Raw genomic sequence first — 27,954 nt, forward strand, 5'->3', positions numbered from 1 at the left:
CCTATCTGTTCAGCCTTTTTTCAGTCATATTGACTTTTTTTTAAACAAACCTTAGAATTGTAAGTAACAGGGAATAGATTGTAAGCCAAAATGTACCTCTCCATTTCTTTGAAATCCCAGCCTACAACACAAGCAATAGTAATGATACATCTGCCTTAAAGCACATTTTCCACTGGTTACATTGGACAGTATCCAACAGATATTTTTTAATTTAACCAGTCTTTAACCATACCAATCAATTGTGAACCAGTTCATTAATGATAGGCTATGCCACAAATCTTGCATTATTCATCAGACATCAAACAGTAACCTAATATTACTATGGTTTTCTCTGCCAATATCACGCCCTGATCTGTTTCACCTGTCCCTGTGATTGTCTCCACCCCTACAGGTGTCGCTTATTTTCCCCAGTGTATTTATCCCTGTGTTTCCTGTCTCTCTGTGCTTCGTCTTGTATGTTTTTCCTGTTCTCCTGATTTTTGCTATTTTCCTTTTTCTAGTCCTCCCGGTTTTGACCCTTGCCTGTTTCTGGACTCTGTACCCGCCTGCCTGACCATTCTGCCTGCCTTGATCATGATCCTGTCTGCCACTCTGTACCTCTTGGACTCTGATCTGGTTTTGACCGTTTTGCCTGTCCATGACCATTCTCTTGCCTACTCCTTTCGGATGAATAAACATTGTAAGACTCCAACCTTCTGCCTCCTGTGTCTGTATCTGGGTCTTGCCTTGTGTCATGATAGCCAATCGCAGTGATGAATAATATGTGCTGCTGAGGCAGGGGAGCGTAAAACGCTAGTCAAATTAGTATGCAGCCAGACGCACTCCAGAAGGTGTCAGTGCAATAACATGAATAGAACCATAGAATCTCTATGGATAGAACTGCATGTCACCATGGTAATATCACTCATTAGCATTCCAAACTGCTCTGAGTCTCTCTACGCCAAACAAATCTACTGATGTCTGGCCAACAGGTACATGCACTTCTACACTACACTTGGCCCCCTGGGTATGGACAAATAAAAGGGGAGCAGGAGGTGGTTTTGACCCCAGCCTATTAAAATGTCAGCTGGCATGTTATCCGTTCTCCTTTTCTGTTTACGTGCCTCTATACAGTGATTTCCTATAGAAAATCAGATCTGCTTTTGAAATGGTTCTGACACCAATGGTCCAATGAGATGTATGTTCTAACAAAAAAACATCCATCTTAATGCATGTCTAATTTCCTTTGAGGATGACCCTGAAAGGGAGGCCATGATAAATAAAAGGCTGAACGAGTCCTCTGAAGATAAGAGGAAGACCGAAGAGTAGCTGACATCACCATGGCTGTCTTAGGAGGACTATTCTATACCCACTCAGCAGTCAAAGTGAAGCCTCTCTGTTGGATGGTTGACTTTTTGCCTCTCACCTGTCTTGTTTTATGAAATGATCCTATGATAATCCAGACACGCAATCCCGACTCAAAGGGGGTGTTCACTTACTTTCAACATCAAAGCATCTGTTAGAAGACCTATCCTCTGTTGCTAGGCAACTGTATCAACACCCTGATCAGCTTGACTGGTGTGCCTTTAAAAGGGAATCTCGCATCTCCTGTTTTTTCCTTCACTGTTTCCTCTTTTTCTCTGTTCACCAGAGCTACGTCTTTATGTGAACCCGTTAGGAGACCTGTGAGAAAAGACCTCATTCAAATATAAAACTTTATGCTTTCTATATCAGGATAGCCAAGCCTCACATGCAAACACCAACGCAGTCCAATTCCATTCATTCTCAACTTCAGGATAAAATGGCTGACAGCCAAGTATTCGGGAAGACCGTGATGAAGTCTGCATTTCTGCAACTCCTAACGCCCATCTCCAGAGAGAAAATATAAAATATTATTTCTGAACAAAACTTCAGACTACCTTGATTTCTAATAGGCTCCTTTAGAGGGCAAGAAGTAGATGGGTGAAGGCTGAGAAGGAGAAAACTGTGAAGTGGGAGAGTAGGGTGGAGGAAGCGACTGATAGTACAAGGCAAGAGGGAGGGAAGGTAGATAGCCTAGGTCTTAGTTCACATTCTAAACTTCTCCACGGCCTAATTAATCTAAATGAGTCGACTCTGCTGTGACCTTGGCTACAAACAAACAAGTACATAAGAAACTATATATATGCATATTCTGAATACATTTGCAGTTTTCACACAAAAAGGCAAAGACTTGATGTTGATTCCTAAAATGAATTTTCTGTTTGGTTTCATATACTTTTTTTTTTTCTTCAAAAGAAGGGTTTCCCAGAGGTCTAGATAGAGGGTAGGAGGTACATAAACAGACAAACTGCATTGAGCTCTCTCAAGCCATGGTTACTCATGTTTGGATCGTTTGTCTCCTCTGGCAAAGGAGTCTGTTGATTATGTTTGGCAGGATCCTGTCCCAAATGGATCATACTGCACTGTGCCTGTCGACAAAGAGAGCTGAGGCAGAATTACATTTGGTATGTGGTCTGTGCTCCTGTTGTTTTCGCTGTATGGCCGGTATGGATGTTTACTGTGGTCATGGAGGTTTGCGGTTGTGTTCAGTCTGTGCATTATGTGGATGCTATGGTTTGTTGTGGTTGGTGCTGTGATTGTGGTAAACTCATGTGACCTCACCTCAGTTTAAGCAAATCTGTGCATAAACCATACAGTGAAATGTAACTTACTTTATTGGAGGACTAAGTTTACCTTAACCTCCCCCCAAAAAGAACAACATTTATATAGGAAAAATACAGTGGACTCATTTCATGCTCAAAAATCTAAAGACTACTTAATTGTTACATTTTTGCACACAGGAAGACTGTGCAAACAAGCACACAGAAACCATTCATTAACTTTCCAACCTCTACCTTCCTAACAGAACAGTTGTCACAAAGTGTTTTTCAGTAACCCAGCCTAGACCCCCAAATTAATTTATCAATCAAGGTTATTGCTTAGTTAGTAACTCCCATCAAATGGATGCCTAGTACCTAATTGGACAGGAATTGAAAATAAATAACAGAACCAGCTGCCACTCAGGCCTCCGAGATTTGAGTTTTTCACCCCTGATTTACATCAAGCTGATAGGACAAGCCCCTATTACTGTAACCAGCACGTATTTTAGCTTTTCCAAGCCGCTGTGTATTTTCAGTCTAAGGCACCCGTGCCTTTGAGCTCATATAACAGGGAGATAAAGACAAGCTCCCTTGACATCTGCAGACAGACACAGGCTGACTGGTTAAGGGGGCACAGTGGGATGCGGTAGTGGAGATAAAAGTTCTAATGACACTCGACAGTTCTGCCCACTGGCAATGGGCTGGCCTTTAGAGGTCCACCTTAAAATAGATAATGGAAGAGAGTTTATGCTTCCCCTGAAGGCCAGGTGGCATGGTATGTATGTGTGGACAAATGTAAGCTGTACTGCCATAGAGGGGTTATGTGTTAGTGTGTGTCTGTGTAGAGTATATGTCTGTGAGCCTGGATACTACTGTTGTCCTTATGCTTTAGGGTGCCTTCAAATAAAAACATAGTGGGGTGGGGAGAAATGATTCTGCAAAACGCTGTTCTACCTTTTCAATTGGTTGACGGATACGTCCTTGTAACTTTTCTGATGAACAGAGCAACACAACAATAGGCCCTACTCCAATGCACTGCCCCCATTGAAAACGTTGAGTTGTTCCGTTTTTACGCATCAGTTTGTCTAGTTTGAAGGCACCCTGAGTGCATGTGAAAGCGTCAGAGAATTTGTAGAATTTCGACTGTAGACAATAGTCTGGTATCTTCTATCACCCTAACGTAACCGCCACATGAATGATGTGTTATATAGAGGGCCTACATTATACCTACTGCCCATGGTTTAACAACCTCGTCAAGCACCATTTTACTTTCCAACGCAAGCATAGGATATAAGAGTACCGTACAGTTCATCTGAACAGGTCATGAACGCAACATTTGACTTTCAGCTACTTAATCAATTTATGGATAATATTAATTGATGGATAATATTTAGGACTATATGGGTTTCTAGGGAGGTCAATCTTATTGGAGTTTGCAGTTCGACACATTCAAAAGCAGACAAAACCTGAAACAAATAGGTAGAGAGACGATTTGAGGATTAAGGGTGAGCAGAAATGAAGATTCACACAGTGAGGTAATTCTGTTGACATACTGTGCAATGCTTGCTGTTTTCTTTAGAACACTGTACTGTATAGCCTGCTCTTATATAAATTGTGGCAAGTTCAGTGACACCAGGTATTCAGTGGTGTTGGGGTATCAGCAGTGTGGGAATTTCAACAACACTAGGTATTCAGTAGTGTTGGGGTATCAGCAGTGTGGGAATTTCAACAACACTAGGTATTCAGTAGTGTTGGGGTATCAGCAGTGTGGGTATTTCAACAACACTACAGTAGGTATTCAATAGTGTTGGGGTATCAGCAGTGTGGGAATTTCAACAACACTACAGTAGGTATTCAGTAGTGTTCGGGTATCAGCAGTGTGGGGATTTCAGCAACACTAGGTATTCAGTAGTGTTGGGGTATCAGCAGTGTGGGGATTTCAGCAACACTAGGTATTCAGTAGTGTTGGGGTATCAGCAGTGTGGGAATTTCAACAACACTACAGTAGGTATTCAGTAGTGTTGGGGTATCAGCAGTGTGGGGATTTCAACAACACTACAGTAGGTATTCAGTAGTGTTGGGGTATCAGCAGTGTGGGGATTTCAGCAACACTACAGTAGGTATTCAGTAGTGTTGGGGTATCAGCAGTGTGGGGATTTCAACAACACTACAGTAGGTATTCAGTAGTGTTGGGGTATCAGCAGTGTGGGGATTTCAGCAACACTACAGTAGGTATTCAGTAGTGTTGGGGTATCAGCAGTGTGGGGATTTCAGTAACACTAGGTATTCAGTAGTGTTGGGGTATCACAGTGTGGAGATTTCAGCAACCCCACAGTAGGTATTCAGTAGGGTTGGGGTATCAGCAGTGTGGGGATTTCAACAACATTAGGTATTCAGTAGTGTTGGGGTTTCAGCAGTGTGGGGATTTCAGCAACACTAGGTTTTCAGCAGTGTGGGGATTTCAGCAACACTAGGTATTCAGTAGTGTTGAGGTATCAACAGTGTGGGGATTTCAGTAACACTAGGTTTCAGTAGTGTTGGGGTATCAGCAGTGTGGGGATTTCAGTAACACTAGGTATTCATTAGTGTTGGGGTATCAGCAGTGTGGGGATTTTAGCAGCACTAGGTATTCAGTGGTGTTGGGGTATCAGCAGTGTGGGGATTTCAACAACACTAGGTATTCAGTGGTGTTGGGGTATCAGCAGTGTGGGGATTTCAGAAACACTACAGTATGTAGTCAGTAGTGTTGGGGTATCACAGTGTGGGGATTTCAGCAACACTACAGTATGTAGTCAGTAGTGTTGGGGTATCAGCAGTGTGGGGATTTCAGCAACACTAGGTATTCAGTAGTGTTGGGGTATCAGCAGTGTGGGTATTTCAACAACACTACAGTAGGTATTCAATAGTGTTGGGGTATCAGCAGTGTGGGTATTTCAACAACACTACAGTAGGTATTCAGTAGTGTTGGGGTATCAGCAGTGTGGGGATTTCAGCAGTTTTAGGAGCGCTGGGATTTAGGTGCCAGATGTCCTGCTGCTGACTGTCGTGTGTTGGCTCTGGGAGTGCTGAGGCTGCCTAAGGGAGGTGTGTGTGTCTGTACATTTCCATTTACCTTTAATTTGAGCATTTGGAGGTTTTGTACAGTATGAAATATATGGTTTATGAAAGGATGTGTTAGTGAGGTACAGTAAGGGAAATTATTGTTTACTTCATTAAGATCTTTGATTCAGCGACTCCCCCGGGCTTGAAGTGGCCCAAAGCCAGTAACAGTCAAGGACAGGCAAGGGCAGAGGTCAGGTTGGTAACACCAGGTCATATTACTGGACATGCTAGGTTAACACTTCCCTTCAGGCAGCTTCAAATAAAAGTCTTATGAATTCAGACATTTTTTCTGAATATATTTTCCTGCTTCATACTATATGTCTACTGGCATAAGTATGACATTATCAATTCTCAGGCATTATGTCACTCTAATGGCAGTGTTATGTAGGCTCTGTGTACAGACTCCTCAAGTCAAGTGAAAAATAACTACTGTCTGTTTAACTGAAGCCAATAGTTTAAAGGAGGATGTCCTCACATGTCTTGTTAACTGATTAATCACAGGGAGGCTACTGTGTGAGAACGCTGACTAAATCCTTAATAGGGGAGCTCAATTCACCACCATTCATTGAGTCACTTCTAACGTTTCTGTATCATATCTATTTGAAATGTTACGGTTGGAAAATTGCCACAATTTGGCACCTAATTACCATTGAAGTATTTTTATTTGTTAAACTAGGCAGGTCAGTTAAGAACAAATTGTTATTTACAATGACGGCCTACCAAAAGGTAAAAGGCCTCGGACGGGGACGGGGACGGGGGCTGGGATTTTAATTTTTTTTTAGGACAAAACACACATAACGACAAGAGAGACACCACAACACCATATAAATAGACACCTAAGACAACAACATAAGGTATCTAGTTGTTACAGCTCATGATAGGTATTTTTCATTGGATTTTTTTTGTTATCGCGCCATGTCAAACTGAAATGCAGTGTCCCATGATAACTCATGGGACACCGCAAGAAACACCTGTTCAGTTCAAGGGGACAGCTTCAAAATGGGAGATGAACCAGATTGTGTGCTCAGAGTTTTATAAACAACAATATCACCATGACAAAGCATGAGAGTAACAACAATTCCAGACATCCAGTAAAAGTTCAAAATTCATGGATTAGTAAAAACACTTAACATTGTGATTTTATAGTGTGAATTATCATCATAAAGTAAGTTGTACTACTATGGCTGACCATGTAAAGCAACACATTTCACTGCATCTATCCGGTGTGTAACAATAAACATATATTTTGTTATTGTCTATTTTGTGCCACATCTTTAAATATACCAAATTTGTGTACAACACAGTAACAATTTCCACTAAACTACATATTTACTTACAACAGAAATGCCATGGCATAGTGCCCTCACCCATGGCTAAAACAGAAATGTGATCCTATGGAGTTAAAAGAGTGATCAATAGGGACAACTTGATGCCCTCAATCACACGAAATATACAAAAAAAAAAGAACCCATGAATTAACTTAATTGTTAACAAACTATGAATTACAAAATAAAGTGTTACTTGATGGACTTGATATGACCAAATGTAAAGCATTTAACATGATGTATTTGGGTCCTTTGATCTACATCAGAGAAGAAGGCTACATTGCTTATAAAATTGGAAACAACAGGAAATCACAGACTTGATAAAGTTATTAAATTAATCTGTAAATACAAAACATTAATCTATGATAGATAAGGGTGATATTACATATTGGCACACAGTACATTCCTGCAAGCTTCACTTACACTTTGTGTCCATTCACTGCCCTTTGTCACAGTGTCTTAGAGCCTGTGAGTCATTACAAAAGCTACGATAAGAACAGTGAGTCTTCATCCATCCCTGAACTCCTGGTGAGTCTAGCAGTGTACTGTGGGGACCTGCAGGATCAACACTCACTTGTGTGTACCTGGTCCAAAGACACGACACTGTGGGGCGAAAAAATGGTGCAACATTTCTTTCCAATGTGTGAATTGACACAATAAACATAAAGAAAAGCTCAAACGTGAACATGTACAGTATGTAAAATGTGAGTGTTAATAATGGAACAAAAACAGGAAATTGGTGTCTGTGCTTTCTAATACAGGAGTCTTCAATAAAGGGTTATAATAAGGATTTGGTCACTAGTTCTCATGTTGATTGAATCATGGCAGTTGTTTTCTTTGAGGTTCATTAATCAAAACCTCAACTAGAAGTTAGATAAAGAGTCAGATGTTTCTTTCTTTATATAAATATAAAATCCTTACACCACTTTTAAGTTAATGTGAACCTCTTTTACAAGTATAAATTACAATTTAACTAGAAAATTGTTAAAATGTACCCGCCTATCATCTTGTAATGAATGCACCTGCAATAGAAAGCAATCATACTGACTCCAGTGCATGCCACAGCTCCATGTAGCCTAACTCACACACAGATCCTCAGTCATGGGCCGGCAGCATAAAGTGAGTCCTGTCTCTTTGCAAAATAAATATTTAGTACTCATTTGGACGGGACCATGTCCTTTATGACTGGTTCTCTGTTCAGGTAGGTGGCCCAGTAGACCAGGTTAAAACCACCGAAGAGGACGGGGAACATAATCCGGGACATACGGTCAATTTTGCTGACGCTGTTGAAGGTCTTCTTGTTCTGCTCTGGCTTGACCTCTGGCTTGGCCTTGTTGGGGTCAGAGGTGGCGCTCTTGGAGATGGTGGGCAGACCACTTTGGTCCTTGGTGACGTTCGGGGCATAGTTTGCCACAGCAACGGCATAGGCGTTGTTCTTCTTCATGGTAGACGCCTCCTTCTTCTGCTGAGGAGAGAAATAAAATACACAGAGACTTGGGAGGTGTTTGCAAGAAAATGAGAGGCACTAAAAGCAGGAGGTGATACTCTGAGACAGTGTTATGACGGCTTCCCGATCCTTCAAGTGTTTGATTGTTACTAGATTATGGTGTTTGTTTTCTCGGTACCTCTCACACAGCTAAGAGCTCACCTCAAGGTGTCAGACAGGGACCTGAGATCAAAAGTACAACACTCCATGTCTACTTGACTTGAGGCAATACCTCACAACTGTAGCCTATAGCTACTTCACAGTAATTATGATTCTGCCTTATTAACCATCAAAAAGTGTCTAATCTGTTAAATTGCCTGTTAAACCTTATGGGTTTCATCTGAATATAAATTTGGATGGGAATGTACAGTACCTTTGAGGTCCTCAAGGAGTGTGAATCTCTTTGAAGTTTCTCATGACCATTTTAATTGGCCCCACTTGTCAAATATGTATTATGGCAGGATATATGTATGGCTACAACCAGCACAGATAATAATAGTTATTCTGAAGTAAAAGCACAGTCATCACTTTCAATGTCACACCCATTTCTCTGAGTATGTGAGCTGTGGAGAGAAAGTGTAATTATCAGAAAGGCTGGGAAAAGAATGAGCTGAAATCAGAACTACTTACGGAATGTGATTGTTGCCGTCACATAATTCTCTCGCTTAACTGTATCAACTGTCTCCTCCTTGAGAGATCACAGATCCTTTCTGCCTTTCTCCTCTGTGTTTGAAGCACACACACACAACTCCTCATCTCCTTTTATCTTCCATTTCTTTCATCCCTCCCTCTCTTTTAATAAAGTACCGCTTTAGATTCAATATCTCAACATGGATATTCAATGAGGCAAACACTTCTGGGTACTAGACAGCTTGCTTTGAGTTTAATTAATCTATTTATATGCTTCATCTTTGTGCATTTCCTTTACATTTAATCTGTACATTAACTGAATGTATTATATTGTTCAAATTGTTATTTGTCTTAACAGCTGTTGTTCACTTGTTTTACACATGCCTCTTGTCACATCACCAAATGGAAACTGCTGTTAGTGAATACAGTAGAGTGATAAAGATGCAGTGTTCTTAACTCAAATGCAGGATTGCATGTGACACTCAATTTAATGAACAGCTCCAAGCACAATACGTCAGTGGTCAGTGTGGTTGCCATAGTTACCTTGACATTGACCACACTTTTGCCATCCCAGGCCCAGCCTCTTTTGGTGAAGTAGTTGACGGTAGCAAACTCGATGAGGGCAGAGAACACGAAGGCGTAGCACACTGCAATGAACCAATCCATGGCTGTGGCGTAGGCCACCTTCGGCAGAGAGTTACGGGCACTGATACTGAGAGTCGTCATAGTGAGCACAGTGGTCACACCTGTGTCATTACAGGACAGGAAAGACAACAGTTCTTAGAAAATGTAGATCACAAGCTGATCAAAATGTTGACAGTAAATTCATTTCAATGATTCACAATAGTGATTCCATCTACGGTAAGAGAAGAGTACTGTAGTACTATGTTCACTTGTTTTTCTATTGTGAAAAAAGACAATGGTATTTCCATCCACATTGAAAAAGCTTATTCTTGTGGATAATTCTGTGGTATTTTCAGAAAGAAAAAATGCATTTAGATTACTGCATTGCAGGAGAAGGAGAAAGAACAAACAAACCTGGAAAACTTTTGCAGCAGACACACGCATATAAATAAACAGGGAGTTGTCCGTCATTTCCTCCTTCAAACCTCTATGACTAAGATGACACTGATAGTGAAAGAATGGGGGTATTATTTTCCCACATGGCTGCTGACAGATGTTTTTTCGCTCTTTTTTAATTCCATTTGAGGGAACATGAAACTACATCAAACAACATCAAGCAGGCTAACGGGGTAAAATAACAATCCCGTGATTGCGAGGATCAAACAGCCTGTGGGGATGTGTTTCAGAGGCTGGAAGTGGTACCTGCATTAATAATTTAACCAGGACAATACCACAAAGTCAGACATCATAAAACAGAGACAACAAGGAACAAGTTCTAAAAGAAACACTTTACTTAAATGGCCTTTGCATTAAGCCCTATCTAGCCATTCCTAACACCTAAATGACATGATACATGACATAATGTTATCTATTAGCATACTGATGGTACACTTAGGGATCAATCTACAGTGCTAAAGGGCCACGTTATAGCGCGATTGAAATGTAAAGGTCTTTTCCGATTGATCTGACATACTCAGTGATTACCGTTAATGCAATCTCAGCGAACACGGTAACATTGCCTTTGGATTTAAAATGTGCTGTAGCGCGGATCTTCAGCGCTAAGGATTGAATCGAGCCCTTCATGTTACAGTGTATTTGTGAGATATTTGACAGGAGAAAGTCAAAAAACATTTGTAGGAAATTGTTTTGTTTTAGCCACAATTGTTTATGTAATTCATTCCTAGCTACCACAGGGGGAGACAAGTTACAGAGTGTGCCTTTATAGCATATTCATAACAACTTCATGACACCATTTCATTCTTTTGGTGTAGAATGGGAAGGGAGAGAAGGAAGATGTGTACCAAATCACAATGAAGAGAACGAGAAATCAGCCACAGTTCTTTGGCCCCTCAGAAACAGCTGGATTTACCAGTGAGTATCTGAATATGAAATCTTTAATAACCTTGCACGAATAGATAGACTGTCTCAATGAGTGACTCACGAGGATTACCACTGAACATGTTCAGAATAGTAATCAATGTGTGCAATGCACTGGAAAACTGAGGGAGAATTGTGAACAGGTTAAAAGAATAGACTGAAAATCCTGCAGGTGTTGAATGTGTATGGTGAGCTGACCCCAAAATGTCAACAATAAGAAAAGACCAAGCTCATAATATAAAAGTATTCAAAGGAAAATAAATCTGTTCCATTAATGGATAGACTATCTCTTAAAATTGCAGAAACGTATAGAAACTATTCTACAATAATTTATGGTTAAATGGTTGGGGCTGTTTAGTTGCAACCAAGGGCATTTAGAATAAGTGATCCTTAATACGCCTGTGGTCTGTGTTTACATAATTAGCCCTGATTATATGAGGGGAATCTACATTATGGCGCAGACAGAGATATTGTATAGAAGCCCCTTGTTAGAGACCTCGGGCCTCAGGTCCAAATAGGATATACTGTATGTGTCTAGGCTTTTTTTAAACTTTACGGTAGACTGGGCTTCTTGTAATAAGCATGCTGAGGGCTCGTCAGTGTGACCTCTTGGTTTGCTCCCCTCGTCTGTGATGCCCTGGTAGTGTTTTAATCCCAGCCCCCGTCCCCGCAGGAGGCCTTTTTCCTTTTGGTACGCCGTCATTGTAAATAAGAATTTGTTCTTAACTGACTTGTCTAGTTAAATAAAGGTTAAATAAAAAATACATACATAAACAATTACCCTGTCAGATTTAACACCCCTAATTACAAGAGACTAGTTCAGTCTGAGCTTCTACACTTCATGGGGCTCTGTACAGTATGTGCATCATGTGACTACAAATCAAAGAAATGTTGGACCTGACTGTAGAGTAACAGGTAGGTTTTTGACCTGACTGTAGAGTAACAGGTAGGTTTTTGACCTGACTGTAGAGTAACAGGTAGGTTTTTGACCTGACTGTAGAGTAACAGGTGGGTTTTTGACCTGACCATCTAACAAGCGTTGTTTGGCTTGAAAAATGGAACATAGGATGTCTTTGACTTGACCATCAATGTGTTTGACCTGACCGTTGAGGAGCACTCGTGACCTAACCACTAAAGAGCAGAGACTACAGTGGAAGAATATGTTTTACTTGACTACATAGGAAAACATATTCTGCCTGACTGAAGACAAAAGCTTGTGGCAGTAATTGCTATCTGCTATGAGTAAATAATTGTGTTTGAAAGCGATGATTTGAAGGGCTCACCAAAGACAGTTCTGGCGGGTACAGACTCTCGGTTGAGCCAGAAGGAGACCTGGGAGAGGATGACGGTCATGATGCAGGGCAGGTAGGTCTGGATCACAAAGTAGCCAATCTTCCTCTTCAGGTGGAAGTGGGCCGTCATGACAGTGTATTCACCTGCAGAGAGGGAATGAGTAGAAAATATACAGATGAGAATGTGTGTGATAATTTTATCTTTTTACACAAGTTGTTAATAAGATTGTTGTCTCTGCTTGGTGTCTCTGCTCAGATCTAGTAGTAGCTACTGGTCTAGACTAGGGTTGAATGGCAGGAACCCGGTTACCGAGATTTACCATGATTTACTGCCCAAAATCACTCCCTTTTCCCATGATAAATAACTGCGAGAAACCGGTAAATTATTTATATGAACAGCATGATGTGAAATGGAACTGTTAAATTGTATGCAAGGTCTTCTCTACAACCTCTGCATGATGAATCATCAACGCTCAGGGTGGGGACAGACAGCCCATCTCAAATTCACAATGCACGTATCTCTCTCTCCTCATGGTAACTTTTTTTCTTGTGACAGGTAGGACTATTTTCTGCAGCATATTCTATAATATAAATAACTAATGCACATCTAATTGACCCATCTCCATCTGGCTTTCAGTAGGCACCTTATTTTATAATTGTAAAGATGTTTTTTTTTAATTGCAGCTGAATAGTTTTAAAATAGACTATCACTCGAATATCATTGTTTAAATCAGTGCACGCGTGAGCACTCTCTCGCAGTCTTTCTCTCGCTCCATCAATTACATTCAAATTGCATCACAGATAATCCTGTTCTAGATTGATATACTGTACAGTGCATTCGGAAACTATTCAGACCCCTTGACTTTTCCACATTTGTTACTTTACAAAGCTTTATTCTAAAATAGATTAAATTCAAAATGTTCCTCCATAATCTACACACAATACCCCCTAATGACAAAGTGAAAACAGGTTCTAAGAAAGTTTAGCAAATTTATGAAAAATACAAAACAGAAATACCTTATTTACAATGCAGTATTAACCTTAAATTTATATAATTAATGAAGGATTATGCATAATAAGCTTCTAACTTATAGCCTCTGTGTAATGGGTTTCGTCGGAAGGAAGAGACCAAGGCGCAGCGTTCTTAGAGTTCCTCATAATTTAATCACGAAGTGAAACTAAAACAGGACAAAACAATAAAGAATACAACGACCGAACAGCTTCGATGTGCAAACTCCCTGCACACAAACAAAGAACAAGATCCCACACAGAAGGAGGGAAAAGGGCAGCCTAAGAATGATCCCCAATCAGAGACAACGATAGACAGCTGCCTCTGATTAGGAACCACACTTGGCCAGAAACAAAGAAATACAAAACCTAGAAATACAGAACATAGAATGCCCACCCAAATCACACCCTGACCAAAACAAAATAGAGACATAAAAAGGATCTCTAAGGTCAGGGCATAACACTCTGTCTCTTGCACAATACGCAAGCACCTGTGCTCCGCTGGCCTCTCCTTAAAAAACGCTGCTTAGCTCTTGGCGTCCCATGCAGTAAAAAGCTAGACTAGAATAGCTTGCTGGATATTTTTTTTTTTTTTTGCATTTCTTATACCAATAGATTATTTGAAGAGGTGCGCAAGCTTGCGTTTGCTGAATGTTAAATACAGTAGCCAACAGTGTGCCAACAATACAGCACACAGACAGTGTGCTGAAGGTGCAACAGCGCCTCTTCAACCTCAGGAGGCAGAAGAAATTTGGCTTGGCACTTAAAACCCTCAAACATTTCCAGATGCACAATTAAGAGCATCCTTTCGGGCTGTATCACAGCCTGGTACGGCAACTGCACAGCCCGCAACCGCAGGGCTCTCCAGGGGGTGGTGCGGTCTGCCCAACGCATCACTGGGGGCAAACTACCTGCCCTCCAGCACCCCCACAGCACCCGAAAAGATCATCAAGGACAACAACCACCTGAGCCACTGCCTGTTCACCATGCTATCATACAGAAGACAATGTCAGTACAGGTGCATCAAAGCTGGGACCGAGAAACTGAAAAACAGCTCCTATCTCAATGCCATCAGACTGTTAAATAGCCATCACTAGCACATTAGAGGCTGCTGCCCTATATACATAGACTTGAAATCACTGGCCACTTTAATAATGGAACACTAGTCACTTAAAAAAAAAATGCATATTTTGCCTTACTCATCTCATATGTATATATTGTATTCTATCCTACTGTATCTTAGTCTGTGCCGATCTGACATTGCTCGTCCAAATATTTATATATTCTTAATTCCATTCCTTTACTTTAGATTGTGGCGTATTGTTAGATATTACTTGTTAGATATCACTGCACTGTTGGAGCTAGAAACACAAGCATTTTGCTACACCTGCAATAAACACGTGACACATTTGATTTGATTTGATATATGTGTCAGACTACGAATTGTACAAATAGGCCCTATTAGATTTCAAAATTCAAATCAAATTCGCTATCCTATACATGGCCCCATGTGCTCCGCCAGAATCCCATGTTCACCTCTACTTTATCATGGTTTAACATACAGTATAATACAATAGAGTACAGTAATACAGTTCACACTCAAAAAGATTAGCCTACTGGAGCGAGTTTCATTCATTTACCCAGGAGAGCATATAGTTAGCTACATCTATGAGCTTTTATGTTTTTCTGTCATGCTTAATGTTCAGTAGCCTATGTCATACAGTACAGGTCAAAAGTTTGGACACACTTACTCATTCAAGGGAGATCATCCGTTCACCTACTCTGTGTCTCACAAAGACACTGGTCTAATGTCCATTGCTCGTGTTCCTTGACCCAAGCAAGTCTGTTCTTCTTATTGGTGTCCTTTAGTAGTGGTTTCTTTGCTGCAATTCAACCATGAAAGCCTGATTCACATAGTCTCCTCTGAACAGTTGATGTTGAGATGTGTCTGTTACTTGAACTCCGAAGCATTTATTTGGACTGCAATTTCTGAGACTGGTAACTCTAATGAACTTTATCCTCTGCATCTTCCTTTCCTGTGGTGGTCCTCATGAGAGCCAGTTTCATCATAGCGCTTGATGGTTTTTGTGACTGCACTTGAAGAAACTTTCAAAGTTCTTGAAATTTTCCGCATTGACTGACCTTCATGGACTGTTGTTTTTCTTTGCTTATTTGAGCTGTTCTTGCCATAATATGGACTTGGTATTTTACCAAATAGGGCTATCTTCTGTGTACCACCCCTACCTTGTCACAACATAACTGATTGGCTCAAACACATTAAGAAGAATTAAGGAGGAAATAAAATCCACAAATTAACTTTTAACAAGGCACACATGTTAATTGAAATGCATTCCAGGTGACTATCTCATGAAGCTGGTTACGAGAATGCCAAGAGTGTGCAAAGCTGTCAACAAGCCAAAGGGTGGCTACTTTGAAGAATCTCAAATAAAATACAAGATTCCATATGTGTTATTTCATAGTTTTTATGTCTTCACTATTATTCTACAATGTAGAAAATAGTAAAATAAAGACAAACCCTTGAATGAGCAGGTGTGTCCAAACTTTTGACTGGTACTGTATATGTATTGGATAACGACACAATAATTTGGGCTTTTTTGGGCTTGGGCTCATTAAAGGTCTTTAATGTAGGGCTCATTCAATGTTTTTAATGTATAGCTCATCTGGCTCAGGTAGCGTCAGGCTTGAATTTTTGATCAAGGCTCTAATCAAATCCAGACATAAGCCTATTAATATGCTTTATAATGCTTTTGAATGACACTTCCGGTTTTGGCGGGAAATACCGGGTTACCCGGGAGAACAGTAATTAATTCTCAGGATGGAACATTTGTAAAACAACGGGAAAATATTCAACCCTATTCTAGACTTATCAACTCGAAAACTCACACTCACTGCTAAGAGTCAAAATACTATTACTAGTGAGTGTGGTTTTTCGTTTTCCAGTTGATTTGCCTTTCCAACCCTTCACCCAAAGAGTTTTGTTTAAAGAGTATTTGATTTGAGCATGCTAAATCTCGATCATTCTGGTCTAGACTTACCAGTGCTTGATTTAATGGTCTCTGTCCCCACAGTTTGTCCCTGAAGGTGATACTGGTTCAGTCTGGATCCATCTAGTGCTACCTCCACTGACGCCGATGCGTTTCGGGTCCAAATGTACGTCACCTCGGCCATTGTGTAGGCATCTGCAGACAATAAAGGTCAATACAGTTCACACTACATAACAAGGGACAGATAGTGATTATGAGGGACTCTAAAGAAGGAGAGGTGAATAGAATAACTCCCCATCTACAAAGAATAGTAGGCTTTCAACTATGTCATTATGCACAGCCATGTGCTCAGCACAAAATGGGGTATACTTTACAATCTGATCATGTTGACGCATATATAATAATCAATATCTGTTAGTGTGAAATTTGAAAATTACATTTCACATAGAAAGGAGAGAAATTCAATCACAATGAAATGCAAAACAGACAATATTTTCTGATAGAAGATCGATAGGACTTGGCAGATAGGTCTTTGTAGAGAGGCACATAATATTGCTGTTTATGAAAATCCAGATATAATGAAGCGTTCCCTTAATCCTGGCAAAGCGAAGGTCTGGACCACATTTTCAGCCGCTTCAAAGGTCAGATTTTTCTTGACCTTTTCCTGTACAGCAACAACCCGCACTAGCTTTTTATAGTGGAACTTGACTCGTGAACTCAGAATGAATCCAATTAACCTGCCAAAACTAGACGTTTCAGTCTCATAGGCAACCAGTTAACATAGCTGCAACCAGTTAAACATTGCTACAACCAGCTAAACATAGCTGCAACCAGTTAAACATAGCTACAACCAGCTAAACATAGCTACAACCAGCTAAACATAGCTACAACCAGTTAAACATAGCTACAACCAGTTAAACATAGCTACAACCAGCTAAACATAGCTACAACCAGCTAAACATAGCTACAACCAGTTAAACATAGCTACAACCAGTTAAACATAGCTACAACCAGCTAAACATAGCTGCAACCAGCTAAACATAGCTACAACCAGCTAAACATAGCTGCAACCAGCAAACATAGCTGCAACCAGCTAAACATAGCTACAACCAGCTAAACATAGCTGCAACCAGCAAACATAGCTGCAACCAGCTAAACATAGCTGCAACCAGCAAACATAGCTGAAACCAGCTAAACATAGCTGCAACCAGCTAAACATAGCTACAACCAGCTAAACATAGCTGCAACCAGCTAAACATAGCTACAACCAGCTAAACATAGCTGCAACCAGCAAACATAGCTACAACCAGTTAAACATAGCTGCAACCAGTTAAACATAGCTACAACCAGTTAAACATAGCTGCAACCAGCAAACATAGCTGAAACCAGCTAAACATAGCTGCAACCAGCTAAACATAGCTGCAACCAGCTAAACATAGCTGAAACCAGCTAAACATAGCTGAAACCAGTTAAACATAGCTGAAACCAGCTAAACATAGCTGAAACCAGCTAAACATAGCTGCAACCAGCTAAACATAGCTACAACCAGCTAAACATAGCTATAGCAAGAAAGAATGTTCTGCCGCTAGCTCAATCGGTTCTTTACAGAGTAAAATAAAAGCAAGAATGGGGAGATAAGCTTACAGCTGCCAAACTTCAGTGGACAGGAGTGGGAATCCATGGGGAAATCTTCGAGGTGCATGGGACATTCTGCCTGGACCGTTAACCTGAGTAAATATACAAAGACACAAGAGTTCACATCATACCAGAACCTCACAGCTATTCTCACAGTGTTGTTATTGGGCTGCTGCACTGACATCGTGGGCTGCTGCACTGACATCACCTTGTCTGAGACCTGAGGACAGCTCTGTTAGCTCTCTAATGAAGCTAAGGATACCTCATAGTGTACAGCAGTGTTCCATCCTCCATGATCCGGAGCAGTTTGTTGGGCATGGTCATGTTGTGAGCTACAGATTTCTTCCCGTTGTGGAAAAAGGTGTCGGGCGTCCAGATCTTACTGGCCATCAGGTTGTTCAGCCGCAGGATGTTCATGGGACCGTTGAACTTCAGCCGCTCGTCAATCCAGCTCTGACGGAAGAACACGTCCACAGTGTACTCCTGACACAGAGAAGATGACAAAAGAGCGTAGCACAGGTTGGGGTTTTGGTAATGTCCCCCCCCTTCCATCACAATATGTAATGAAGAGACTGGAATGGCAGAGGGTGTTATTAAAACATATTGAAACCTACAGTTGCATTGTAACATGTGTTTTGAATAATTAGGATGAAATCCACTTTTATCACCTGGTCAGGCAAATTTAAGAGTTTTATAGTCTAGAGATTTCTAGTACAATAGTAATAATGATTAGTTGTGTCTCACACACAGAGAGACAGAGAGAGAGAGAGAGAGAGAGATACCACTATCAGAAAAACACTATCAAAGAGTGACGGCCCAAGAGTGAAATTTTCCACCTTGAGTTAAAAAGATCCTCTAAATGAATTATACATGTGCCATTTCTTCTTCTTTTTTAAGGCGCTGGCTCGGTGGTGGCTCGGGGGAGGGGGTCTACCAAGAAAAACTGTTATAGAATTTTCCCATTATAGTGCACCTGGGTTTCCAACGGCAACAAAGACAGACAAAAACAGAAGCAGTAGTGATGCTACCCCAAAATCACATGAAATGTTGATGGAACAACATCAATTTAAAGGGTCAGTCCCTGTCCTACATAAAATGTTTGTGAAATATATTACATACATTTGAAGTCGGAAGTTTACATACACTTAGGTTGGAGTAATTAAAACTAGTTTTTTAACCACTCCACAAATTTCTTATTAACAAACTATAATGTTGGCAAGTCAGTTAGGACATCTACTTTGTGCATGACACAATTGTTTACAGATAGATTATTTCACTTATAATTCACTGTATCACAATTTCAGTGGGTCAGAAGTTTACATACACTAAGTTGACTGTGCCTTTAAACAGCTTGGAAAATTACAGAAAATGATGGCATGGCTTTAGAAGCTTTTGATAGGCTAATTGACATCATTTGAGTAGATGGCATCATGAGGCAGGAAAATTATGTGGATATATTGAAGCAACATCTCAAGACATCAGTCAGGAAGTTAAAGCTTGGTCGCAAATGGGTCTTCCAAATGGACAATGACCCCAAGCATACTTCCAAAGTTGTGGCAAAATGGCTTAAGGACAACAAAGTCAAGGTATTGCAGTGGCCATCACAAAGCCCTGACCTCAATCCTATAGAAAATTTGTGGGCAGAATTGAAAAAGCGTGTGTGAGCAAGGAGGCCTACAAACCTGACTCAGTTACACCAGCTCTGTCAGGAGGAATGGGCCAAAATTCACCCAATTTATTGTGGGAAGCTTGTGGAAGGCTACCCGAAACATCTGACCCAAGGTAAACAATTTAAAGGCAATGCTACCAAATACTAATTGAGTGTATGTGAACTTCTGACCCACTGGGAATGTGATGAAAGAAATAAAAGCTGAAATAAATCATTATCTCTACTATTATTCAGACGTTTAACATTCTTAAAATAAAGTGGTGATCCTGACTAACCTAAGACAGGGAATTTTTACTAGGATTAAATGTCAGGAATTGTGAAAAGCTGAGTTTAAATGTATTTGGCTAAGGTGTATGTAAACTTCTGACTTCAACTGTATATCAATATACAGTATATGTCACGCTCGTCGTCCTCCTCGTCTGAGTTGGAAGGATCGGAGGACCAAAATGCAGCGTGGTATGTGTTCATCATGAATTTAATAAACAGAGAACACTGAACAAACTATACAAAACAATAAACGAACAAGAAGCTATATAAGAAATGTGCTTACACAAGCAACTAACATAGACAATCACCCACAATGACAAAACAGGCTACCTAAATATAGTTCCCAATCAGAGACAACGACTAACACCTGCCTCTGATTGGCCTGATATGGTTCTCAAACACAGAAACAGACAAACTAGACATACAACATAGAATGCCCACTCAGATCACGCCCTGACCAAACAAAACATAAAACATACAAAGCAAACTATAGTCAGGGCGTGACAGTTTATTGTTAAACATAAGCTTATATCAAAACAATTAAATAATGAACTACTGTGTCTACTTAAATAAAACAAGCTGAATGTATTTTACTAAAGGCTGTGTCACAGTAGTTCATATGTATAATACCTAGTATAACACTTACCATGTCTGTGTCTGACACTGGACCGAAACTTGTGACATAAATATCAGTCTTCACCTCCGTCACCCGATCTGTAAAATATACACATATTTAATCTTGTTTAATATAATATTTTTTTCACTAAATTGCAACAACCCTTTTGAATATTTCATTCATGTTTTATATGTATCTTTGTAGGTCCATATTGCTCAGCGACAACCCCGAAACCTGAAGGATCTGGAGAAGGTCTGTATGGAGGACTGGGCCAAAATCCCTGCTGCAGTGTGTGCAAACCTGGTCAAGAACTACAGGAAACGTATGGTCTCTGTAATTGCAAACAAAGGTTTCTGTACCAAATATTAAGTTCTGCTTCTCTGATGTATCAAATACTTAAGTCATGCAATAAAATGCAAATTAATTACTTAAAAATCATACAATGTAATTTTCTGGATTTTTGTTTTAGATTCCGTCTCTCACAGTTGAAGTGTACCTATGATAAAAAATTACAGACCTCTACATGCTTTGTACGTAGGAAAACCTGCAAAATCGGCAGTGTCTCAAATATTTGTTCTCCCCACTGTATATCTGCTCATACGTTAACAAGGCATCCACTCCCAAATCCCATGTTATGTTTCTGAGAACTGTGACGTACATCTGGAAAGAGATGTGGTTGAGAACAATCCAGTCACTGAAAGCCATGATTTCACATTAATTTTAGATGACTGCTGTCATGGCAACGCTTTGTCCACAATGCCACATTTACAGTACATTCGTCCTCTTTCCTCAGACTCCCCCATGGATGGTGTGAAGGCAACACACACTCCTGTGAAATCTGAGTGAGAAATCACACTCCCTCCTCACTGCCCTTCAGACACTTTAGGAGCATCTCAATTGGCTAAAGTGGCCTCCTTTCCTGGTGTCCAACTCTCCATACACTAGGAATGAATCTGACCTCTACTGCCTGACACTAATGCTTTCTTCATCTTTAAAAATATCAGTCAAAGCAATAGTGGATGTCTACCAAGTGGGAGCTACATATTGATGGTGGGTAAGGTGAATTAATATACTCCCAAATAATCTAAAAGCAATAGCCCAGAAAAGGCTCCCTCCGGCCGACATTTGATACCTAGTGAAAAGCACAATTTAAATCTAATACATTACTAACATATCATCAATAGACACTTATAGAAACGCAAGTGTCCACGAAAACTCAGGCCATTACACACATTCACAAACACAGCCACACTCACAAAGAATATGGGGAAGGAACAGCAAACTGCCAAAAGCAAAAGGGTTCAAGTAGCACCCCAGTGATGAGTCACACGGAGTAAATGTGGAGTAAAAGTGCTACTGAGGTCTTGACAGGCCATAGTTAGGCTACACCACCATCCACACTATTACTGAGCTTGACAGTCATCCTAATTAGTATAGCCCCCTCAACATTCCAGTCTTATATTGCCATTTTCTATGAAGAACATTGACTGTTACTCCTAATTAAGCTGGAAAATGCATGTCATCAACCACTAGCTAACTAGTTGTAGATGGGAATGACTTGTGGCTATACAACTTTTGAGTGTTAGTATATCAGTTTCAAATCAAGCTTTCTATAGGGCCCTATTCAATCCAAACCAAAATCTGTAGATTTCTGCAGTGAGGGCAAAAAATTCTACCAGGATGCTGTTTGGATTACACAGTATTATCCAATTAAATCATGTTTCAGTTTACACTTGTGTATGTGTGGACAGGGTGTAACATCAGTGGAGCCCTACGTTACCTCAACCAGTGTTTTGAATCCCATTATAACCTTGTTTTTTGTATTCTTTGTAATCTCAATGCCCCAGAATGAATGCCTTTTCTGTTTGTTATGAAGTAATTTGCTGAGCTTGTTAAATTTCTTCTTAACCTTTCTACGACACACGTTCCGCTAGCGGAACCCCCGCCACAACATTACGCTGAAAAGGCAGCGCGGGAAATTCAAAAATATTTTTTTGAAATATGTAACTTTCACACATTAACAAGTCCAATACAGCAAATGAAAGATAAACATCTTGTTAATCTACTCATCGTGTCCGATTTAAAAAATGCTTTACAGCGAAAACACAACATATGATTGTTAGATCACCACCAAAAAACAGACAGCCATTTTCCCAGCCAAAGATAGGAGTCACAAAAACAGAAATAGAGATAAAACTAACCTTTGATGATCTTCATCAGATGACACTCATAGGACATCATGTTACACAATACATGTATTTTCTGTTCGATAATGTGCATATTTATATCCAAAAATCTTAGTTTACATTGGCGCCATGTTCAGAAATGCCTCAAAATATCCGGAGAAATTGCAGAGGGCCACGTCAAATAACAGAAATACTCATCATACACTTTGATGAAAGATACATGTTTTACATATAATTAAAGATACACTTGTTCTTAATGCAACCGCTGTGTCAGATTTCAAAAAAAATTACGAAAAAAGCACACCATGCAATAATCTGAGACGGCGCTCAAATATAAATAACATTTCTCCGCCATGTTGGAGTCAACGGAAATACGAAATTACATCATAAATATTCCCTTACCTTTGAATATCTTCATCAGAATGCATTCCCAGGAATCCTAGTTTGACAATAAATTGATGTTTTGTTCGATAATGTCAATTATTGTTGTCCAAATAGCTGCTTTTGCTAGCGCGTTTAGTACACATATCCAAACGCTCGTGCAAGTGACATATAACGTCAGACAAAAACTTCAAAAAGTTACAAGTCGAATAAACTAGTCAAACTTAGTAGAGAATCAATCTTCAGGATGTTGTTATCATATATATCCAATAACGTTCCAACCGGAGTATTCCTTCGTGTCTGTAAAAGTTATGGAACGCAAGGCGATATCATGGGAAATGCGCGTGACCAGGAACTGGAAATCTGCCAGACCACTGACTGAAGCACCTCCCATCCGGTCCCACATCACAGTATACACCTCATTCAACGTTCTACCAACTGTTGACATCTAGTGGAAGGCGTAGGAAGTGCAAACAAATCCATATCTTCCTGGGATTTGAATAGGCGATGAGTATAAAAAACACCAGCCTCAGACTTTCCACTTCCTGTTTGGAAGTTTGCCTGCCATATGAGTTCTGTTATACTCACAGACATAATTCAAACAGTTTTAGAAACTTCCGAGTGTTTTATATCCAATAGTAATAATAATATGCATGTATTAGCATCTGGGACAGAGTAGGAGGCAGTTCACTATGGGCACGCAATTCATCCAAAGTGAAAATGCTGCCCCCTATCGCTAAAAAGTTAATTAAAAATTGATGTCAAGAGTAAAAAACAAACAGAAGCAATTTATTTCGAATTACACTAAATTGTCTACAACTTCCAGCCTTGATTTAAGATAACAACTCCAAAACTGTGACCTAAACTGATTCTAAAAACTCTCAGTGAAAAAAAAGAATTTCCCATAAATAAATCAGTTATTTCCCAGTAGACATCTGGTGCATCTGTCTTCAATCAAATTCCCATTAGACCAAATAACTCTACTGCCTAACTAATGCTTCTGTCATCTTTAAATAATATCTACAACTAGATAAACATCAACATAAATCATAGCACCTTGTGGGCTATTTCAAGGATCCATGAAAAGTTAAAACAGCATTAAGTTAAATCCTCATTAAACAAGCCAAGGAAGCATATTCAGCCACACCAGTGGGAACAGTGAGAGGCTACAGTATAACCATCATCGGTCATCTTTAACAGACCAAATATTATAAATGACACCACTCACACGTAGGGATATACTTCGGCTGGCGCAAGTTCCAAACACGTTAGTTTGCCATTTAAACATGTAAGAACTGGCGTTCTGGCATTTTCCACCCCATGTGCCAGGTTCAGCAATTTGCCTGTCTAGTATCAGGTCACTTGCACTGAGGTGGGAGGGGTGGAAATATTTGAGGTGTGTCCTTGAAAACATGCGCAAAAGTGACAATTTCATGCAGAGCAGGTCTTAGCGGTAATAAGAGTGGAGATGTGCCCATTCCCTCAATGATGGCTGTTTTTTTTTGTCCTGCCCAATGTGTTCGCCAAGTAGCCAAGCCTATCAATCAGGGGCACAAATTTGCTTTTAGAAGTGGGGGGGCATAATTATTATTACAAAAAAATATATAATTTGTTACTTCTGGATGGGAATTTTCAGCAAAGCCTAGTGACAGTTGTCATCATGACAATCAATTTGTACATTCGTTTTTTTTGTTTTTTTTAACAGAACTCCCTTGTTGTGACTAAGACTATAGACTTAGCTGTGTACATTTTGTCCAGTGTCTGTACTGCTCATCAGAACTGGAACAAAGGGAACCTCTCCTGGGAGCCATTGAGGTATACACTGAGTGGGTGTTTTGTACACTCAAATAGCTATTATCTATTATTATGTTTACCAGATAATTCTGTATGTCTGTAAGGTTGTCCTGGTGATAAGGGGGATGCACATGCAAGCTCAGAAACGTATTCTGACATGCCAGACAAGTTATGTATATATACAGTATATAAACAAGCTTGAAAAAATAAAATATTTAATCTCAAAGTAATGTAAAACTTTGAATAAATATATCCTGGAGTGCTATTGGGTAGGCAGGCTTTTGCTCCAGCCCTATTCGAACACACCTGATTCTACTAATCAAGGTCCTGCTGAGCAGATGATAAGCAGAATCAGGAGTGTAAGAGCAGGGTTGGAGTAAAACCCTGAACACCCAGTATCTCTCCAGGAAGAGGGTTGGCCATCCCTGTTCCAAAGTTTATTGAGATTTAAAAGCACTTTAAAAAACGCTTAATTTCAATTGATTTGATACGGTAAGTATGACATGTTAGGTGCTCACCTCCAAGTCCAGGTCGTAATCGGTTGTCATAGCCATCCAGAAGGCGGTCCAAGATCCGGGTAAACAGAGTGATGTTGTTTTTGAAGGCCTCTGAAGCATATGCAGACGATTGCACTATTGATCTAAGTAGGAGAAACATAAATGATTGTGAGAGAGATGTGTGGGGAAAACTAATTGAAGTAACAAATATGTAATTCAGTTAACCTCTCTGCCAACTTCCTCTTGATAAGATCACTATGTGTGTTATTTAATTCATGTGACTCAGTTTGTTTCGTACAAAGACAACCATCCTCACTCTCATTAGTTCATTATGGAATAGACAGTTCCACTTCGCCAAAGAAAGTTCTAAGCATTTCCGAAGAGAAACGGGAAGATACCAAGGAATTGTGCGTCAATCAAATTATCACGTCACTGAGTTCTCCCTCCCTCCCCCCCAATTCGGATTAATACCAATCTTCTAACTCCCGGGAGTTGTGCGTAATCTTTACCCTCTAATTTACACGTCACCGCGCAATTGGTGTTTCAGCTCTCCAAACAAATTGTGCCATCGTGTTATCACACTTTTTTTGTGTGCAAAATAGTATTTTCACGTCAATAACAGCTATATTCCAATCTAAGAACCATTTAGATCGGCGAAAAGCTATCGAGGCGATATAGAACGCGCAGACAAATGTGCAACAGTGTTCTTAGTACGTACAATCACTGTTTTGTTTTTTTCTACTGATTTCTATACCCTATATATATATATATATATATATATATATATATATATATATATATATTTGATAATACAACGAAACTTACCTTGACTGCCACAGTACCATCAACGAGAAGAACACCGCTAGATAATACGATAAATCCCACCGCTCTCTCATTGCTGAAATCCAAACCTACAGAATGGGATGCCCAATTAAAGGTAATATTCAGAGCACGAAATTCCATTCATGAAGACATTCTATTCAAATGCTGTGCGGTGCCATTCATTCTGAATTATTGCCTTTTGTTTAACAAATTCACGTAAACGATTTATATAAACATTTTTCTCTATCCAAAATCTAAAGTAATCGTGCGCTTTATAGCCTACATGCATACTTGAAATTTGATGGCAACATGCAAATAATTATTTCGACCACTTCATAAAAAACAATAGGCCTATACATTTTAAAATAACTTATTGAAGTTATTGAAAACTCCATTCTTATTTGCTGGAATGAGGAGCAACTAGATTTTTGGAAACGTTTTGGAAATCTCCAAACCTTCAAGGAAACTGTCGCTTTAGTCGCAGCAAAACAATAAGGCGGGTTGATAACAAGGCTACCTGACTAGCGCGAGGGATCTCCTTATGAATTTCTTCTGACAACCCAGATGTAAAGTTGCGCCCAAAGGCGCTGGGCATCAACTAAATTACACCACAGAGATGTGGGAATACATCCGGAGTGGGTGTAAAGATGATAAGGACGAGTTTGACAATATTTCAAACCCTGGGAATCCAAAACACCGATTGTAGATACTGTCCACCCGTATACAAGTGCCGTGGTTCCCTGATAAATTCGTTTTTGGCTCCCGCCTATAACCTGTAACAATGCACACGCGCGCCCAACTCCGTGTGTCTCGAAAGTCTGAGGAAGACGAGCAAGACAGATGTACTAGGTCCTATTTATAGCTTCCACGCATTGACCGCCAGAATAAATCCCAGATTTGATATCAAATGAAATAGATGAACGTTCTGTAAAAGCTGCTTTCTCTGCAACCAAAAGCGCATCACTACGCGTGTAGAAACTAGAACTGGTTTTATTAAGTGAAGGAGCTGGAAAGATGCGAGGATGCGGCGTCACTTACCTCAGAAATGTATACTGTATGTCCTATATGCAGTAAACCTATGCACCGCCTGCGAATTCTGGCCTTGTCTTTTAGATTTGCAACACGTTGTTAGAGTGCAGTTTATTTTCAAGACGACATTATAGCCACCATGCAATAGCGATTAAATGTGTGCTTTCATGTGGGAAAGTTTTTTTTTTTTATTGTTTAAATTAATGTATGTTTAAATATAAAGTAGTGGAATAGTTGATACAATGACTGAAAAAAATGGAGGAGAGGGACATCAGTGACGGAGAAAAATAAATAGCTGGGGCTCAGCTAACTCTGAAGAGGAGTGTATGCTCCTATGTAAATGTCATAATGTCCACGTGATTGAATAATAGCCATTGATGATATAACTAACTCATGGTGATAGTCACTTCCTAAATAATTCAAATGCAAAATCATTTTAGCATACCTTTCTTGAATGGTAATAATAATGACACATCTCACACACACTGAGCTTTTACACAAATACTAGCACGTTTACTCACTTTCAGACCTTGAGCAGATGAGGTGTGAAACTCACAAAAATTAAACTGAAATGAGCAAGATTAAAGTCAAATCACCACACACTGTAGT

General features: G+C 39.9%; 1 protein-coding gene across 9 annotated transcripts; it reads right to left on the reverse strand.

The window, feature by feature from the left end:
* Positions 1-6,718: 6,718 nt before the first annotated feature.
* On the reverse strand, positions 6,719-27,492 carry LOC129813017 (gamma-aminobutyric acid receptor subunit alpha-2-like). Of its 9 annotated transcripts, none has more exons than XM_055865132.1 (11): positions 27,355-27,492; positions 26,320-26,405; positions 25,516-25,637; positions 20,667-20,734; positions 18,347-18,567; positions 18,094-18,176; positions 16,501-16,644; positions 12,428-12,580; positions 9,687-9,889; positions 8,294-8,492; positions 6,719-7,630 (listed from the first exon to the last, which is right to left on the reverse strand). In XM_055865132.1, exons 2-11 carry the CDS (start codon positions 26,388-26,390, stop codon positions 7,464-7,466), a joined length of 1,431 nt encoding a protein of 476 aa, XP_055721107.1. In that variant the 5' UTR covers positions 26,391-26,405; positions 27,355-27,492; the 3' UTR covers positions 6,719-7,463. The 9 variants fall into 9 exon arrangements, with proteins under 9 accessions (XP_055721107.1, XP_055721105.1, XP_055721104.1 ...); XM_055865130.1 differs by lacking the exon at positions 27,355-27,492 and adding an exon at positions 26,834-27,328 and having other exon boundaries at positions 8,294-8,489; positions 9,693-9,889; XM_055865129.1 differs by lacking the exon at positions 27,355-27,492 and adding an exon at positions 26,834-27,328 and having other exon boundaries at positions 9,693-9,889.
* Between the last annotated feature and the right edge of the window lie 462 nt (positions 27,493-27,954).

Source organism: Salvelinus fontinalis, chromosome 16, assembly GCF_029448725.1.
Source record: "Salvelinus fontinalis isolate EN_2023a chromosome 16, ASM2944872v1, whole genome shotgun sequence".
NCBI classification, from domain to species: domain Eukaryota; kingdom Metazoa; phylum Chordata; class Actinopteri; order Salmoniformes; family Salmonidae; genus Salvelinus; species Salvelinus fontinalis.

Coding starts and splice junctions, on each gene's coding strand:
- LOC129813017 (XM_055865127.1), bottom strand. CDS start 26,911: ATGCCCAGCGCCTTTGGGCGCAACTTTACATCTGGGTTGTCAGAAGAA. Junction 8,493..9,686: donor AAAGTGTGGTCAATGTCAAG/GTAACTATGGCA, acceptor TTCTCTCCTCAG/CAGAAGAAGGAGGCGTCTAC. Junction 7,631..8,293: donor CAGCGTCAGCAAAATTGACC/GTATGTCCCGGA, acceptor TTCGCCCCACAG/TGTCGTGTCTTTGGACCAGG.